General features: G+C 36.7%; 1 protein-coding gene and 1 pseudogene across 2 annotated transcripts in view; both read left to right on the forward strand.

The window, feature by feature from the left end:
- The window catches only part of LOC129770391 (protein pellino), a 151,529-nt gene that overhangs the window by 98,782 nt on the left and 35,504 nt on the right, over positions 1-17,243 (forward strand). For both annotated transcript variants that reach the window (XM_055773211.1, XM_055773219.1), the window contains exon 3: positions 8,964-9,195. In XM_055773211.1, the coding sequence (XP_055629186.1) occupies positions 8,964-9,195 (232 nt within the window). The remainder of the gene's footprint in view (positions 1-8,963; positions 9,196-17,243) is intronic.
- LOC129763715 (U4 spliceosomal RNA) lies at positions 14,909-15,037 on the forward strand (annotated as a pseudogene).

Below are 17,243 nucleotides of genomic sequence, written 5' to 3' on the forward strand. Positions count from 1 at the left end.
GAGTGACGTGAGATAGCAAAGTTCCTCGCTTCATTGTGGAAGCTACATTACTTTTCAACTTCTTTTTGATACCCGAGTCGATAACATATGAGGACACGACTTCAAATCTCACCTAGTGACAAACTATAGTCACGCCATCCGCCTACGGGAATGCAGTGACTTGAGCCATCTCACCTCATTCGCCGCGCGTAATAAAGGGAAATGTTTTGGATTACAGAGACGTGAATTGGCAAATTTTGAAAACTTCAATTATAGGCGAATGAATTCTGAATTCAATTCTTGACACACTCGATTACTGGTGATTATATTTTGTTTTTGCATTATTTCACATTTTCCAACCACTTTAATTTATCTTTGGCAAACCATAAAAACAACTATGTGTACTAATGTGCCAATGGAAATGGCCATCTCGAATTTTCAAAGCGAACTTGATTAAAAATGTTGATTCCCACGAAAAACTACCCTATGCAAAATATCAGCTCAATCGGACTTCATTTACTAATGTCGCACAGCGGTCAAAGTTTGAGTTTTTTGAAAAACCAAAAATCACCCAATGTGGAAGGAAATCGTAGTTTTCGAAAAAAAAATTTGATGCCAAATGTCTTCAAATTGCATGAAACGTCGAGATCTACTGTCATCATGAAAAATTTTTTTTGTCGGAAAACGACACTCTGGGACGAGATTTACTGCTATCACGAAAAAAAATTTCGTCAAAAATCGACTTTTCATACAAAAACGAGTTCCGAAAAGTCAATTTCTGACAAAAAAAATTTTTTTTTCGAGATAACAGTAAATCTCGACGTTTCATGCAATTCTATGACATTTGACATCAAAAAACTTTTTTTAAAAACCCCGATTTCCCAAGGGGGAGGGTAATTTTTCCCTTCCCAAGGGGGGAGGGTGATTTTTCGATTTGCAAAAAACTGAAATTTTGAGATCTGCGACAATAGTAAATGAAGTCCGTATGAGCCAATATTTTGCAGAGAGTATTCGTATTCCGAGAAAACGACGAAAAGTCCCAGAGATTTTCGACAAAAAATTTTTTTCGAGATGACAGTAGATCTCGACGTTTCATGCAATTTGAAGACATTTGGCATCAACATTTTTTTTCGAAAACCCCGATTTCCTTTACTAACAAAAAACTCAAACTTTGACCGCTGTGCGACACTAGTAAATGAAGTCCGATTAAGCTGATATTTTGCATAGGGTAGTTTTTCGTAGGAATCAACATTTTTAATCAAGGTCGCTTTGAAAATTCGAGGGTCACTTTTTTCCCATACATCCATTGGCACTCTAATGTGTACGTGTGATAATAAAACAAAGAATCACTCTTTACCAAATGGCATGAAAATGGTACAAAATGTTGGTTAAAGAATTAAATGTAGGAAATCATTTAGGTTTTCTTTAGAAGTTATGAAACAATTTATTGAAATTGAAATTCATTTTTCTCGAAAAAATGTGTTTTTAAAATTTAGAAAAAAAATATATAAATAGCCCTTACAATTTCTAACAAGCCACTCATACATCGAAAGATAGGCACCTTTACAGGGAAAAAGTTTTTCTGATAGCAACTTTTTTCATGTTTTCTAGATTTTCTCCTTCGACCAGAATTTTGTTATAAATTAAATTTTATAAATTTTTGTACAAATTAAAGAAAAAAAAAAACATTTGGCATTTTTCAAAAGTAGTCTAATTCTTTTTTGAATATTTCAAATATGTAAAGTTGTTTGAGAGATGATGTGTTTACACTTACAACATTTCACTGATATCTGAGATGGTGCTGTGCCAGCGGCCAGTCGAGTTGGCATGAAATTCGTTTATAATAAGGTTTCATGTCTTTGGAAAGCAACCATGTGCTAATGTTTTTCCATCAAATGATAACTTAATTTATAAGCTACTACTTACCATCAATTTAATTTAATTTTGTATAGCTTTGTTGAGCAAAAAGCTCGGTTTAAAGCAAATATATGCGACAAGTACTTAACCTAACATAAGCTAACAAATAACAAAATGAAATAAAAAAATAAGTCAACTTTTCTACAGTATTACTTTTATAATGTGATGAAGGAAAAAATACATTCAATTGTATCCCTTACAGTAAAAAAATGCAGGTGTTGGCCAATGATAGATTTTTTGTCATTTCCCGGGAAATGGAAGATTAGAAAAAAAGCATTTGGGTTTCCTTAACGCCAATAAACTGAATTACACCAATGCCTTTCGTCCTAAAAGTATTTTTACAGCTTGGTTCTTTACAGGTTAATAAACATATGATTTAAGGGAAATATGTTCCATTGCCTCCGAAATTAGTCCATTTTTAGTGCATGCGTTTAATATTCACTATAATTTGCGTTCTCAGGATATTAAAATAAATTCAGAGCGTTATTTAATTCTGTTATTTTATGCATGCACTACACAACCATCCAAATCTTTCAATATACCAGGTACTCTGGAAGCCCCTCACATTATTTTAGTCTATAGTCGGAATTTCACTGGGGAAACATGCAGTTCAGTGCAAGTCTCAATTGAACTCCACCTCAATAAATACATTTTCCGCTGCTCTCATCACTATTTATGAGATAATATTTTCATTTGCATTGCGGAACCAAAACAAATGGAATCCAATTTCGATTGCGCACAGTGACCGAATCAAAATCGAAGTAGAAATTGGAAACTCATCAGTTTCGTTGTTTTTTTTTCATTCTCTGTTGTTTTGTTCGCTATAATTTCCCATAAACCTAGCAATAACAAGCTGAATTAACAACTGAAAGATGACACTGAACGCTAAGGCCGCCGCCGGAACCAACATCAAACAGTGGTTGTCGGTAAACTGTTCCCCTATGTGTGAGCCCATCTTCGCTTTGCGCTTCGAATATCGAGGTTTCAGTGTATGCAAGTGCCCAAGGCTTTGTCCCGCATTGTAAGTTCAAAGATGTTCTAGAATTATTGAAACTATTCCAGTTTCTGGGCCACCATTAGCGGCGCATCTATCCGTTTGTATGTGTTAATCTAGTGTGAATGGCTTTCCGGAAAGTGGAATCTTTTCGTTGCAATTTTATTCGGTATTATCGGCGAGTGTTACTATTAATAGCTCAGCATGTCTTGTGAATTACACATATGAGTCGCAACAAAGTTTCTAAAAAATTGTTAGTTATAGCCACCAATAAAAAAAGAAACCGTTTCTTGTTATAGCCTGGTCAGTGAAAAAGGTTACAGAAATAAAAAGTATCGATTACACCTTATGTTTGACGGATTAGCAGTGAAACGCTAAGGGCCTTCGTGCTCCTCGGTAGTTGGACCGGTTTGCCTCAGGTGTTCCATGAACTTTTGTTCGCCTTTTTTATTCTGTTTCCATTTTGCTATTCGATCTACCGCATCTATCAACTATCAACCGAGAAAAACGTTTCACTGTGAACACAACTATTCGAAAGGATGAGTTTTTCAACGTTTTTGGGTTTGTTTTGGCAAGAATGAATGTGTACCGCGAATGTTGCTCATGGCTCAGTTTGTGTATCACAGGTTGAAATTGATCACTGATACACACCAACCACCATTTAGTTTTCTTTGTCATTATATGACTGGTAAGCAATATTTACTACCTACCGCGAATCACTATAAAATTTTGTTGGATTTTGACCTAGCGAAAACAAACCTTTTTCATGACTAAATTATTTTGGGCTAATGACTAAATGAGATCGTTCAAAGATCTGTTGTAATCTGGTAATAATTGGAAGGAACAAAGTTAAATAGTTAGGAATATTGCTTGCATTTATGATTTCTAGTTTTAAAAAATAATCAAACATCGGATAGGGTGTATCGCTTCAGGGTTGGATTGGGTATCTTTGGCGCCTCAGGGTTAGGGTCACGATAGCTTGGGGTATTTCAATTGTTTATGGCATGTTCATCAAAATAACCTATATGAATTGAATCTACCTGTTACATGTAGTACACGGCATGTCGTTATTTGGGAAAAGCCGGGTCGACTCCCGCTCTTATATCGTGATTATAAACATTAAAACACGTTCATTCTGGCGCTTGCCATCAATGGCTCGCACAAGCCTGGTTCATCGAGTGGCGTCCACTACAAGAGGAATGTATTTTGCTATCACAAACTTTTGATAAACTCTTTGTATGCATCCATGTGCATTTGCGCGTGCAAGGGCGTTTATTTTTGCGCGTTGAAGATAATTTTGTCTTTGACTTCGATCGTTGACCGTTGACGTTTGCGTGTGCACTTTCTTTTGTCTAACTCCTAACTTTGTCTAACACGAGTCGCTCTACGGCTAAGTTCTTACCACTCAAATACTATCTCATTATCGCTTAAATCATACCTGCTCACTATCATATTTTCTTCTCTTTTTTCATTCTTCTTTGCGTACCGATGGATATATGACAACGCTACCATTCATGGTATTGTGGGATTTCCGTTTTCGTTTTTAACGTTTTTAAGGAAAGTTAGAGCCATTTAAGAAGAAGAAGAAGAAGTCACCATTCTTGATTTTAAAATGACATCGGAATACGATATTCGACTTCCGCTAGTAAGACACCTGCAACCAATATCCAAGTCGTATGGGTTTTCCATATTTTTGTCACTCAATACTATTATCAGCAAAACGGAAGTAGAAACAAGATTATATTCTATATTTTGGATATCTATTGTTGACAAAACATAGGAGAAAGTTTATTTGTATGTTTTGAAATGGAACTGAAAATACACCATTAATCCATTAAAAATACACCAATTAAAACACACATTTAAAAGTCGGAAACAGCAAAAAGTCACAAAAGTATTTGATTGACAACAAGCCAATCTAACCATAAAATATTCTTCAACTGATGATTCTTGTAGGAAATATTCTCAATTTCACTATAACATTGATGAATTTTGTGTGATTTATACATGATGAAAACGTAAAAAAAGTGTTTGTAGTGAATCAAAATACGAAAAGTACATGATCCATTCCAGCGTGACGTGACAACGCTTCAAAATACCTGTTTTTCAAATCCTTGTTTCCTACATATTACAAAATGAAACCCTGGTATACCCACGGCTCTTCAAACAAACGTTTAATCACCCATTCAATGGTATATAGACATTAAAGTTTGGTTAAGTAAGTGCCGAGGTGTCTCAAGAAACATAAAGACAGTGAAAACCTTACAATTGTACAGACCAAAACAGGCAACTAGAGACACAGGGGAATACATCAATACTACTGTGAAAACAAACGTTGTTATCTCCTGTGCATTTCATTCGCAATACACTGTGAGCCTAAAGAAAAGTGAAACATTGCGTCGTAAGCCCCGCCCCTTTGTGATTATTCAGCCAGTCAAAACGAATGAACTTCGCAGTACTTTTCCGATTCTGATAATTCATTTTCTAACCGCGAAGCAGTTCCCGCACACTGCAGCATACTGAGGAACGGTAACAGCACCAGCACCACCAATATATGATTGAACCAGCGCACAGTGATGATCCTGATGCAAAATTGCCAGTGGATGAATTCAGTTTGTCTAGAAGAATGCATTGGCAAAAAAGGACACAACTTTCGAAATATAGTATACTCACAAATATACTCCACTCACAAATTTAATTTTCCGTACATACCTAATATCGCTTTTCTGTTAACTCACAAACCGAAATATAACCATCAGTGAATTGAATTTTGATATTAAACCACTCAAAATGCTCAAATCACGAGAATTCCATTATTTACCTAGTTAGAGCCATTTTAGTGATGCGGTATCTAACGTAGTGCGGTCATAACAATTAACTTCAAACGCGTTTTTCTCGAAACTAGTTCTTTTTAAACTGACGTACACGATATCTCAGGTTCTACTCAACCGATTTATGTCGAATTTATATGAATACAATCTATATCAGGGTGCCAATGAATGTATGGGAAAAAATCGATCCTAAAATTTAAAAAAGTTACCCTATACAAAATGTTCACCACCTCGAAAAAAACGCCCTATGCCGGGTTTGAGATCAATCGGACTTAAGGGAGAGTGGTGCAAAGCGGTCAAAGTTTGAGTTTTTTGAAAATCGAAAAATCACCCACGGGGGAGTAAAGGAAATCGGGGTTTTCGAAAAAAAAATTTATGTCAAATGTTTTAATTTTCTTCTAGTGTTATCGCGTGTCATTTTTTTGTCAAATATCGGCATTCTGGGACTTAGTTTTTTTCGGAATACGAAACGAAAAGTATAGTTCTGGGTACTAATAAAAATAGTTATCTCGATTTTTCATTCGGAATTTGCTACGAAATGTTGATTTGCACGATAATATATCCTATGCAAAATATTAGCTCATTCGGACTTCATTTACTGGTGTCGCAACCGTTAAAATTTGAGTTTTTTGAAAACCGGAAATTTCATGACACATCGAGATTTACAGTTATCTGAAACAAATTTTTTGTCGAAAATTGAAAATCGAAAAAACATTTTTTTGACCAAAAAAATCGAGATAAAAGTGAATCTCGACGACTAATGCAATTTTACGACATTTGGCATCAAACTTTTTTTTTGAAAACCTCGATTTTCGGTGATTTTTCGTTTTTCAAAAAAACTCAAATTTTAACATTTGTGACACCAGTAAATGAAGTCCGAATGAACTAATATTTTACATAGGGTATATTATCGTGCAAATCAACATTTCGTAGCATGTTCGTGCAAATAAACATTTCGTAGCATGTTCTGAATGAAAAATCGAAATAACTATTTTTATTGGCACGCAAAACCATACTTTTCGTTTCGTACTCCGAAAAAAAACTAAGTCCCAGAATGCGGATTTTTCCCAAAAAAAAATTTCGAGATGGCCTAGATCTCGACGTTTCATGCAATTTTAAAACATTTGGCAATGAAAAAAAAATCGAAAACCCCGATTTCCACCGAAAGGGGGAGGGTGATTTTTCGGTTTTCAAAAAACTCAAACTTTGACCGCTTTGCGTCACTTTCGCTTAAGTCCGATTGAGCTGATATTTGGCATAGGGTGTTTTTTCGATGTGGAGAACATTTTTATGGGGTAACTTTTTGAAATTCGAGATGACCATTTTCATTGGCACCATAATCTATATACATCTCTCTATCGCATGAACCGATAAAAAATCATAATTTTTAAATCTTACTATTGTTTTAAAGATCGAGAAACGTAACAAAAAACGTATTTTGTTTTGTCAATAAAAATTTGTCAAAAACATTTTTTGACTTGTCCTAGGTTCATGCGATAGCGGCTTCTTTACTGATTCAGAATCTGTTCATTTTTTTTTGTTTCAGATAAACTGAAAAGCTGGTACCATGGCACAACTTTTTTGAACGACCTCACTTCATCAGCTTTTAACTATTTTAATTATGAATATATTTTTTCCGTCCAATTTTTGTCTTATTGTTGAAGGATGGATGAATAAATAATTAAATAATGGATGGTAAAAATATTTGTTTTATTTTTTCAAAAAAAAACATCCTAAATTCGTGCCTCTACACTTAATATCGAAGCCGCCAAAATTACATCCACACATCCACATTCACATCATGTTTGATTTTCGGTTTTTGTTTCCCTTTTCTAATTTTTTCGAACAAAAAAAGTTGAGCAAACGTATCACATTGTGTACAATGCGAAACAGCGAAAAAAGGCGATTTTGTTCATTTTGTCGTTTACGTCTCCTATACAAACATGGGCAGTATACAAATCAACCACCTGTCCATATTACCCCCACTGCCCATATTAGCCGCGGTTCCCCTACGTTTGTAACTTTCTGCCACCTAACTGACAATTCGTGGACGTCACTTCAAAAAAACTGTCCCTCTCTTTAGAAGCAAACCTTTTTCTCACATTTTCATAAGAATTAAAGCGCTGCTTAGCAAGCGCATTGATGAAAAAGGTAGTAGTCGGAGGGAGTTTAGTAAGCAAGATTTTCAGATATTTAAAAGATTCAAACTTCAGATTTCAGACGCATATTCAATATGCTGACCCAGATCCCAACAAATGTGATTTGATCTAATATTAAACGCTGTTTACGCCTATTTGTATTGGTCGCAAAACATCTGGACTTATGAACAAACATAGAAAACTTGTTACTGTGTAGACTACCTTCCACGTTCAACATTTACTTCAGGGATTTATGCTCCCGGTTGCTTAGTTCACGCAACATGGCATAATGTATATACCCTGAACTGTTCCATTTCGATAAGAAATTTCCAAGCTTTTTGCTCCAGTTTGTGTTTCTATCAAACATTCAAAACTATTTCCCCATGCAAAGTCGGTAGGTAAGCCTCACCATTTTCTATCTACATTTCTGTTTCAACTTTGTCTTTCGCTGCTAACTTTCTGTGTCAGCCGCGTGCAGCTGATTCCTGCTAAGTGCAATCTAAAAATAATTCGTTGTGTGTTTGTGTTGCGTTTGCGTTGCATTTGGTTTAGGTGGAAGAAACTCCAAATGCCCCGGGAGTGGAGGATCTCTCGAGAATAACGAATCGTGGAACTATTGAGGGACACGACATAAGAGTCCCCGCTCAAACTTGGAAATGTGTAAATTGAAAGTAGAGTTTGCTTTACTGGAACTGAGGTCGGCCTGATTTCATGGAGAATTTACTTTTGTCGCTGTGGCATTTTGTACGATGCTCTCGGTAAAGTTGAAGTGCTATGTATTTTAGCCCGGCAGAGATGTGAGCATGCAAATAAGTTTATTTGTCGTGCCGCACATCGAGCTCGCTTTGAAGCAGAGCCAATCAACAGCAGATTATAGTACGTCAATACCTGCTGTCGTTGAACAGCTCGGGATACTTTTAAACAAGGGAAATCGTATCCCGCCCTTTAATCCGAACCAATTATTACGTTTCAAGTTGAGTTTTCATGCGAATTACTCTGCAGCTTTATCAATTACGGGTACTTGGTGCACCTCGGTGCATAGTGATGCTAAGCCGGTCCAGCTGATGATAGTTTGTGTGTTCTTCTCTCTATTCCTCTTTGCAGTTATAATGGTTTTCTACCACAGGGCGATCGTGGGCGACGTCGGTCCAAATTTGTGCTGTACAAACGCGGCGAGTCGAACGGCGTCAAACGGTCCAAACACTACATCGTACAATCACCTCAAACATCACAGGCAATACTCGACGCGAAGCAGCACTCGATATCGTACACGCTGTCGCGAAATCAGGCCGTCATTGTGGAGTACAAGGAAGATCCCGACACGGACATGTTTCAGGTAGGACATATTATTTCGATCATTTTTGATAGTATTTTTCATCTTACTGATAACTGATAGCAGTTCGATCTAAAGTTAATATTTCTCTTCGCTTCCTAATGATGAAAGTATCATGACGTGACGTTAGAGTGTGCTAATTGATGACACACACAACGCAGAACAGAATACATCAATGTTCTATGATTAGAAAAATTATCCCATCAACATAACGTCATTAGCAGAGGGTAGTTATTAATGTGCAATGCCTGACGGATTCTCACACAACCGGACCTCAATCGGCTATATATATTCAGACAGCGGACTCTTGTGTGTAGAGTGCAACAGGAAGCGATCGTGCTAAAGATAACCCATAACGACCAATGCAAGAACTCTATTGTGGGCGATTCAGTATATTGATTGGAACGATGGACAAAAAAATAATAACCGCACCGGAAAGAGAAGAAACACTCTAATGGAAGAAACATAGGTTCGAAAGTGTGTCACATGAAGTGTCTATTACGTCGTTTCAACAAGTTTATGCGAGTGGGTTTCAGAAACTGCCACAGGAAGGCCGTTTTGAGTTTTTTTTGCTGTGCTGAGTTGCGGGAAGTACTCGATGATATTATATATGGGGGAAAGGATGGAGATTCTTTTTTTTTTTTGCTATTCGCTTTCCTTTTGATGGCTTATCAGCACAATCAAAGATCGAACATGAGAGGGTTTTAAGATGGGATGGGCATGGCACCGGATATGTCACGTTTTCAAAAGTGGGTCATGGACGGGAAGTTGAAACTTTATTTGGATATTCGACATTTGTGCATACCAAGTTGCCGCAGTCAATATTTGTATAAACAAGAAAAAGAGCTTGTTCTTCCAGGTTAGCGTTTCTTTCAGTAAACATACACGTTCATTGTTGGTTTGAACATTTTTGTCAATATAATGTATATTTGAAGCTGTACATTTTTTCCATCCTTCGGGCAATTAATGAAGAAATCGTCGAAAAAATCTTAGTTATTTGAGCCAAACGACCCATCTAGTCATTTTCGCATATGTTCGTGAAAATGCAGTGCTGCTTGACTCGTCGAGTGCGTGTCCCACCGGTGAAAACAAACTGTAACCAGAAGGGGACAAGTCTGGTAAAAGAGTCGTATGTGACAGTCGATCCCAATTGAGTAGTTCGTCCGTTTCCTTGGTCGGTCTTGCTTAGGGATACCATCTAGTCGGAGTTAAAAATCAGGACACCTACAATAGTTCTTCGATACATAAATAAATCAAAACACGTTGTATGTGATTTGCGCTTCAAGACACCAAAAAGCAGCCATTTCATGCCAAACCGATATAGTGGTTCTCAGATTTTCATCAAAATTAGTAGTTTTGTTCCTTATCGCAAAATATTCAACCCGTATTTTTTTCGTTACGGTGGCCATTTCGATTTTAGGGCGGTACAAAAAATCTTTTTTTTCTTCCATTTTTGATGAATCATGACTTTTTTCAAAAATTCATAGTTTTTGAACCAATAAGCCGATTCAAATGATCGAAATATACACTTAAAACCACAAACAACAAACTTTTTTGAAAGAATACTACACTTACAAAAAAAAAATGTTTTCGTACTTAATGATAGTATTTCTTTTTTATAGTTTTCATGGTCTTGGGACCAAGGCCGCTATATTGTTTTATATTTTTTCTTGAAAGCTGAGGAATTTTTACATAAACCAGCTGAAAACCAAAGACGTGCTCTTTTTATTTTTTAAATTATGATTTTTCAAAGTTAACCGACCGTTAAAAATATCAGTTTTTTCTTCTTTTTCCTTTTCTCAAAAATTTATAACTTTTGAATTACTAAACCGATTCAGATGAAAAACCCACTATTTTCTTTTTTTCTCAAAAAATGGCTTTTCTCAAAAAATCATACATTTATACCACTAAGCCGATTCAGATGACCGATACAGGGATACGATATAACGTACCCTCGTTATAGCGTACCCTCGATATAACGTCATCCGATATAACGTACATTTTACCTCGATATAACGTACACATGTTCAATGTGTAAAAAATATTTCCCGAAATAGGTACTGAGAGTTTCATGTCAATCTCACAGGTTCAACAGAGGTCACTTGGTGGCCTGTACTTTTAACCAATCTCTAGATACAACTGGTTTTATGATTCCGGATTCTAAATGGATCGAGCAGTATGATGGGAAACATCATGAGAAAGGTTGGCTTCATCTTTTAGTTGAACTTTTTCATCATTATTTATTTACCTTACCCAAACAACAACACAAAAATGTAATATGAGCTGTGTTCCTTGGTTCATTATTTTGCTTGGATATAACGTACAATTCGATACAACGTACAATTTTGAAAGAGAAATGTACGTTATATCGAAGTTTACCTGTATATCACATTGAAGCCAATGAGCTAGACTTCTTTGGAAAAATATTACATTTGCGAAAACAAATTATTTTGTTTTCGTGATTATTCATTGTATCTGTTTTTTTTTAAAACAGAGATTTTTTTGGAAAAAATGAGAAAAAAGATTTTTTAGACTATCGATTAACTTTGAAAAATCATAATTCAAAAACGAAAATGAACACATTTCTGATTTTTAAATATGTTATGTAAAAAATCACCAGCTTTCAAGTAAAACTATAGAAAATATAGCGTCCTTGGTCCCGAAACTATATAAAACAGATACAATCAGAAGTCACGAATACGAAATATTTTTTTTTTCGCAAGTGTAATATATTTCCAAAGAAGTCTAGAAGTCTATTGGCTTCAATGTGACATATCGGTCATCTGAATCGGCTTAGTGATTAAAAAGATATGATTTTTTGAGAGCAATCATTTTTTGGAAAAAAGAGGAAATAGTGGATTTTTCGGACCACCCTAAAATGGAAATGGGCATCCTAATGAAAAATAAAAAAAAATACAGTTCTAATATTTTGCGACAATGAACAAAACTACCAATTTTGATGAGAATCTGAGAACCACTATAGAGAAATTTCAAATAAAATCGGCAAATGACAAAACATGAGTATTTTTGATTCGAATGAAAGTTTGTATTTCGTTTGGGTTGTAGGAAATATGAGTTTTCCACAGCAATTGTTTTTTTTGGCTCAAGTGTAATTTTTGAAACAGCGTCTCGATTTTAGTTAGAGAAATCTAATATAAGTCATTTAAAAAAATTTAAAAATAAGTCCAAGATGGTAAAACTATTTTTGGTGAACTTTGTGGAGCATCGATTTTCTATGAATTTTAGAAACTTCGAATTTTTGTATGTTGACAATCACTTTTGGCCACAAATTATGAATCATGATGTGATTTAAAATAAAAAAGCTCTTTATCAATCTCCTTCTAAATACAGCCAATCTCGAGATATTTGAAAAAAACTTTTCTAATTTATTGTCTTTTTTAATTTTAATTTTTTTTAAATTTATATATGCATTGTTTAGTTTATTCTAATTTTTTTCATATAAAATACAAGTCATGTAGAAAATTTAAAAAATGAGTCCAAGATAGTAAAACTATTTTTAACAAACTTTGTGGAACATGGATTTTTTATGAATTTTCGAAACTTTGAATTCATTTTTAGCCACAAATTTTGAATGAATGAAAAAAAATACATCGATGCAGCCATTCTCGAGATATTTGAAAAAAAAAATCTAATTTATTGTATTTTAGAGAGTAAATAGGCTCCTTTAATATGTTTGTCGTGTTATACCGAACTTGCTTATAATTTTCAACAACTTGCCCAAATACATCATTATGGTAAAAATCTATGTAACTCTTAAACGTTGAAAAACATTTGAAGACATGTGGGTTTTAATAAAAGGTTTTTCAACGTAACTCCTAAACATATATTTTTACCACAATGATGTATAGGTCGGACTCGATTATATGTGATTCGATTATATACAATTTTGGACTCGACTTTGTTTGGACTGTATATAAGTTTGGATTTTTTTATATTTCATATATGACTTATTTCAAGATGAAATTTAACCTTTCAACGTTTAGGTAAAATTCAAGTGACTATTACATATACAGTGGTATAAAAACCGTGATTTTTTGAGATTTTGCTTGAATTTTCACCAGGAATTGTTTATATCGATATTGCAGCAAAATTAAGAAAGATTTAAGTTGGGTGTCAAAGAACAAATCGTAGAGCGGTTAGAAAGCTTTAATTTAATTGGTGGAAACAATCCTTTTTAATATAAATTTTTAGGATAAAGTTAAAATGAACGAATTTAAAATGATTAACTTTTGAGTTTTTTATTTCTAAAATGTTATTAAAATCCCCCGCTACTATATCCTGTATCAAATTCTCTCATCTTTCAAATGAAAGCAATAGAATCGTCTTCCGTAGCGTACTTTTTTATGTAGAGCTAGTTTGAGGCAACAGAGTCCGAAACAAAAAAAAAAGTTATAAAACTCTGTTATTGTTGAAATTCGCACATTCGCAGCATTTATTTTTTTCATTTGAGAAAGGTGTTTTCTGACTTTAAGGGGATGAATAAAAAATCAAATTCCTTTTTTATAGAAAAAAAAACGAAAAATATATGCAAAAAAACGAATAAAAAAAATTTTTTTTGACTCGATTATATACACGATTCGATCATATATAGTGAAAAGAAATCAGAAACTGTATATAATCGAGTCCGCCCTGCCCTGTAAAGTTGTTGAAAATTATAAGCAAATTCATAAAATTGACTTTGTGTGTGTACGTGCGTGCTTCATAAACCGTACCGTACAAATAGCACATCTTCGTTACGCTGAAATTCCATTTGGATCTGCTCCCGAGGGCATTGGCCCTTTCACGATGCAACAATCATAGTTAATTTTTTGATGCTATGATGGACGATCGTTTGATGGTGCAAATTATGCAGCCGTGACAATGAATATAAACAAGTAGGGGAGGTAACGGAAGGGGAATATTTGCGCAAATTTGAATAATAGATCTTTGCTGAGGCAAATGTTCAGTTTTCTTTCCTTTATTCGAAGTATTTAACATCGTTTTTTTCCGTCATCATAAGGGCTTTATCGATGCCTTTGACATTGCATCAATGCATTGAACTGACACTATGGTGGAGCAGACGTTAAGGCTGTGCGCCACATAATTATTTGGGGAATATCAAGCCAGACCATCGTGAATGTCGTGCTGGAATGTTATGAGTGCCAGTCGCAAAACTACCTTCAACAAGGATGGCATTTGCGTTAATCCATATTGAAGTGAATGCAACTCTTTTCGAGGTTATTGAGATTAACAGAAAGAGTTTATTCCGTTTCTTTAGTAACCAAGAAAGTAAATGTCGTTTTGGCAATTGGTATGTGATTTAGTTTCGCTTGTCAACATTCTTCCGAAGGATGACAGCTGCGCTTATCTCGAGCATAAGAAATAATGCAACTTTTTTCGCGATATTAAAGTGAAGCGTTTCTATGATATTAAACGAAGCGTTTCTTTGAGAATAGCCTAAAATGATGAGAAGTATATAATCGCCTGTAGCCGAGTGTACGACGATTGCGAAAAAAGCCACCGGAATAGCGCGTTGGCGGTAAATTTTCAATAAATTGACATGAAACAAATTACAACATACGATCAGCTTGTGTATTGTTCTGCGAGGGAAAGAATATACCATCTGTCGCCGCACGGATCATGCCTTTAGAGCGTGATTCATGGCGAGAACGATAGAGCGGATGCTTAGATCGCGCTCTATCCTAAATACACAGAATAGCTTGCGCAGTGGCTTTATCGTAACTAATGAGGTTTTTCCGAAGTGCGATTATTGCTAGCTGAAAACCTAAATATCATAAAACTCCTCCGGCCAGCGATAACCCGCCGGGAAGGAGAACAAAACAAAAATAAGCAAAACGACGTAATGTGTTTACGATCAGAGCCTATCTCCGATCGTAAATACCGAAGGACGGGAGAAATCCCAAAAAAAGAGCACTATGGGTGCTATAAACGGAGCCTATCTCCGAGCTAGGACAATAAGTAATAAAACGGAGAGGAAAAGATAACACGCCTGCGAGCGTCCCTCGTTCGCCCGTCTGGCTTAGAATAAATAATTGTAATTTTCTCTCTCTTATGCTACGCCCTTCTGGGGTAGATAAGAAGGCAATGTCTGTATATAAGAGAAAACTTGAACAGAATAAACGCACTCTCAACTGGACACTCTCAACCATACCACGGACGTAGGAGCGTCGTGGCGAAGTACCGAACCCCTCTTTTTTGTCATAAACGTATCACAACCCTGGACATCGCCCGAGCATCCTGGACACCATCGGGAGCACCCTGGACATCATCGCCGGCAGATCCCAGCGCAACAAGCGCTGGTAAGTATTGAACACCCCTCCTCCAAAGATCCGAAATTCCAACCACCCTTCCTCTCCCTTTTCCTTCCCTTGGCTCCGCCCGGCCAAACTCCCAAGTGACGCGGTACTACCGGATCGCACCAGTAGGCGCATACTCGTTATACGCTCTACGTGATCTGGCCTACCACATAGCGTCCAGTAAAGGGCTTTCCCTTCGTGTCATCAGCACGATCTCGAACTGCAGCCACATCAGGTGGCTCCAGAGAGGATCTTTCCTCCAGCGTAATCAGCACGATACCCTGCAGCCACATTTGGTGGCTCCAGAGAGGAGTCTTTTCCTAAAGACACTGTACGAACTCACAACACGCTCGGTTGAGTTGAGAATCCTGTTAAATTGATTTGCGCCCGTCGTTGAACGGAGAGGTTCGGTCTTGTAAAGACGAACAAGGTGAGGTTGTCTGTGGACATCACCATTTAGCCAAGAGGCAAATTGCGCATTTCAAGAAACAGAAATTAGGTCCTGAAAGACGGACAAATTAGGCCGTAGAAATCGGCATCTTGTTGAAACAAGTCCAGCTTTATAAACAGACCGATCGCCAGTCAGGCATAGTTGGACGAAGGCAACCAGGCGCCTCGTCAACATCAACTGTAATCCGGTCACGAGGGCCGGAAGACGAATATTGTGCAACGTTTGAAATCAGCGTAGGCAACTAGGCGCCACGCTTGGTTTAAGACAAGGCGAAGGCAACCAGGCGCCTCGCCACTTGCGCATTATAACACAGTTTAAACATCGAGTGACGGCAACCAGGCTCCTCACTCAGGAATAATGATATCAAGCTTTACGAGATCATCACGCCCGTGCTGTGATGCATGTGGCAAGAAAATTGAACTAGACAATCTGGTCCAATGCAGACAGTGCAAAAGGAATTATCATCATTCCTGTGTAGGACATACACCCACTGAAGAGGAAACCTATTTAGTATGCTCGCTTTGTTCCCCTACCAAAACAAACGAAAGTGAGGGAAAGGCACAGGCACCTGCAGCGTCTCATCCCTCAACTAATTCGAGGGAACAAAAACAGATAGAGGAGCTGACGAATCTAGTTACACAACTAGCTGAGATGCATGTTAGCGAACGCAACAACATAACCACATTAAAAAAGGAAATAGTAACAATGCAGGCATCACTCAACGCTTTAGTCGTGGGCGCAACGACAATAGCAACACAGCGACAAACAGAATTACCATGCTCTCCGGCGCAAGCGCAGTCAACTGAACCCCTAATCAATATCTCCGGGCAACAACGTGACCGAGCAACGATTCAAACACCACTACCAATGAGATCCGGTCCATCAATTGGCTGGGAGCAGAGTGCAATGATGCCAGCTCCACAGCATGGAGATTTTACGATTCTAATGAAGAGGCAAGCTTTGACTCCCTTGCCAAAATTCAGCGGGTCGCCCAAAGATTGGGCTAAATTCAAAAGGATCTACGAAGTCAGCACGAGAGAATGTGCGTTTTCCAATCATGAAAATCTCTCCAGACTTGAAGCTGCCCTTGAAGGACGCGCAGCTAGAAGCGTGCAGCAACTATTTATAAACTCGGAAAATGTTCCGAGTATAATAGAGAGACTAGAGGAAAATTTCGGAAACCCTAAATTCATATATGAGGAACTACTGCACGATCTACAGAAGCTTAAAAGAGAAAGTAGATCAATAATAATCGAAATGTCAGATGCTTTAGAAAATATGGT

Source organism: Toxorhynchites rutilus, chromosome 1, assembly GCF_029784135.1.
Source record: "Toxorhynchites rutilus septentrionalis strain SRP chromosome 1, ASM2978413v1, whole genome shotgun sequence".
Classification (NCBI taxonomy): Eukaryota; Metazoa; Arthropoda; class Insecta; order Diptera; family Culicidae; genus Toxorhynchites; species Toxorhynchites rutilus.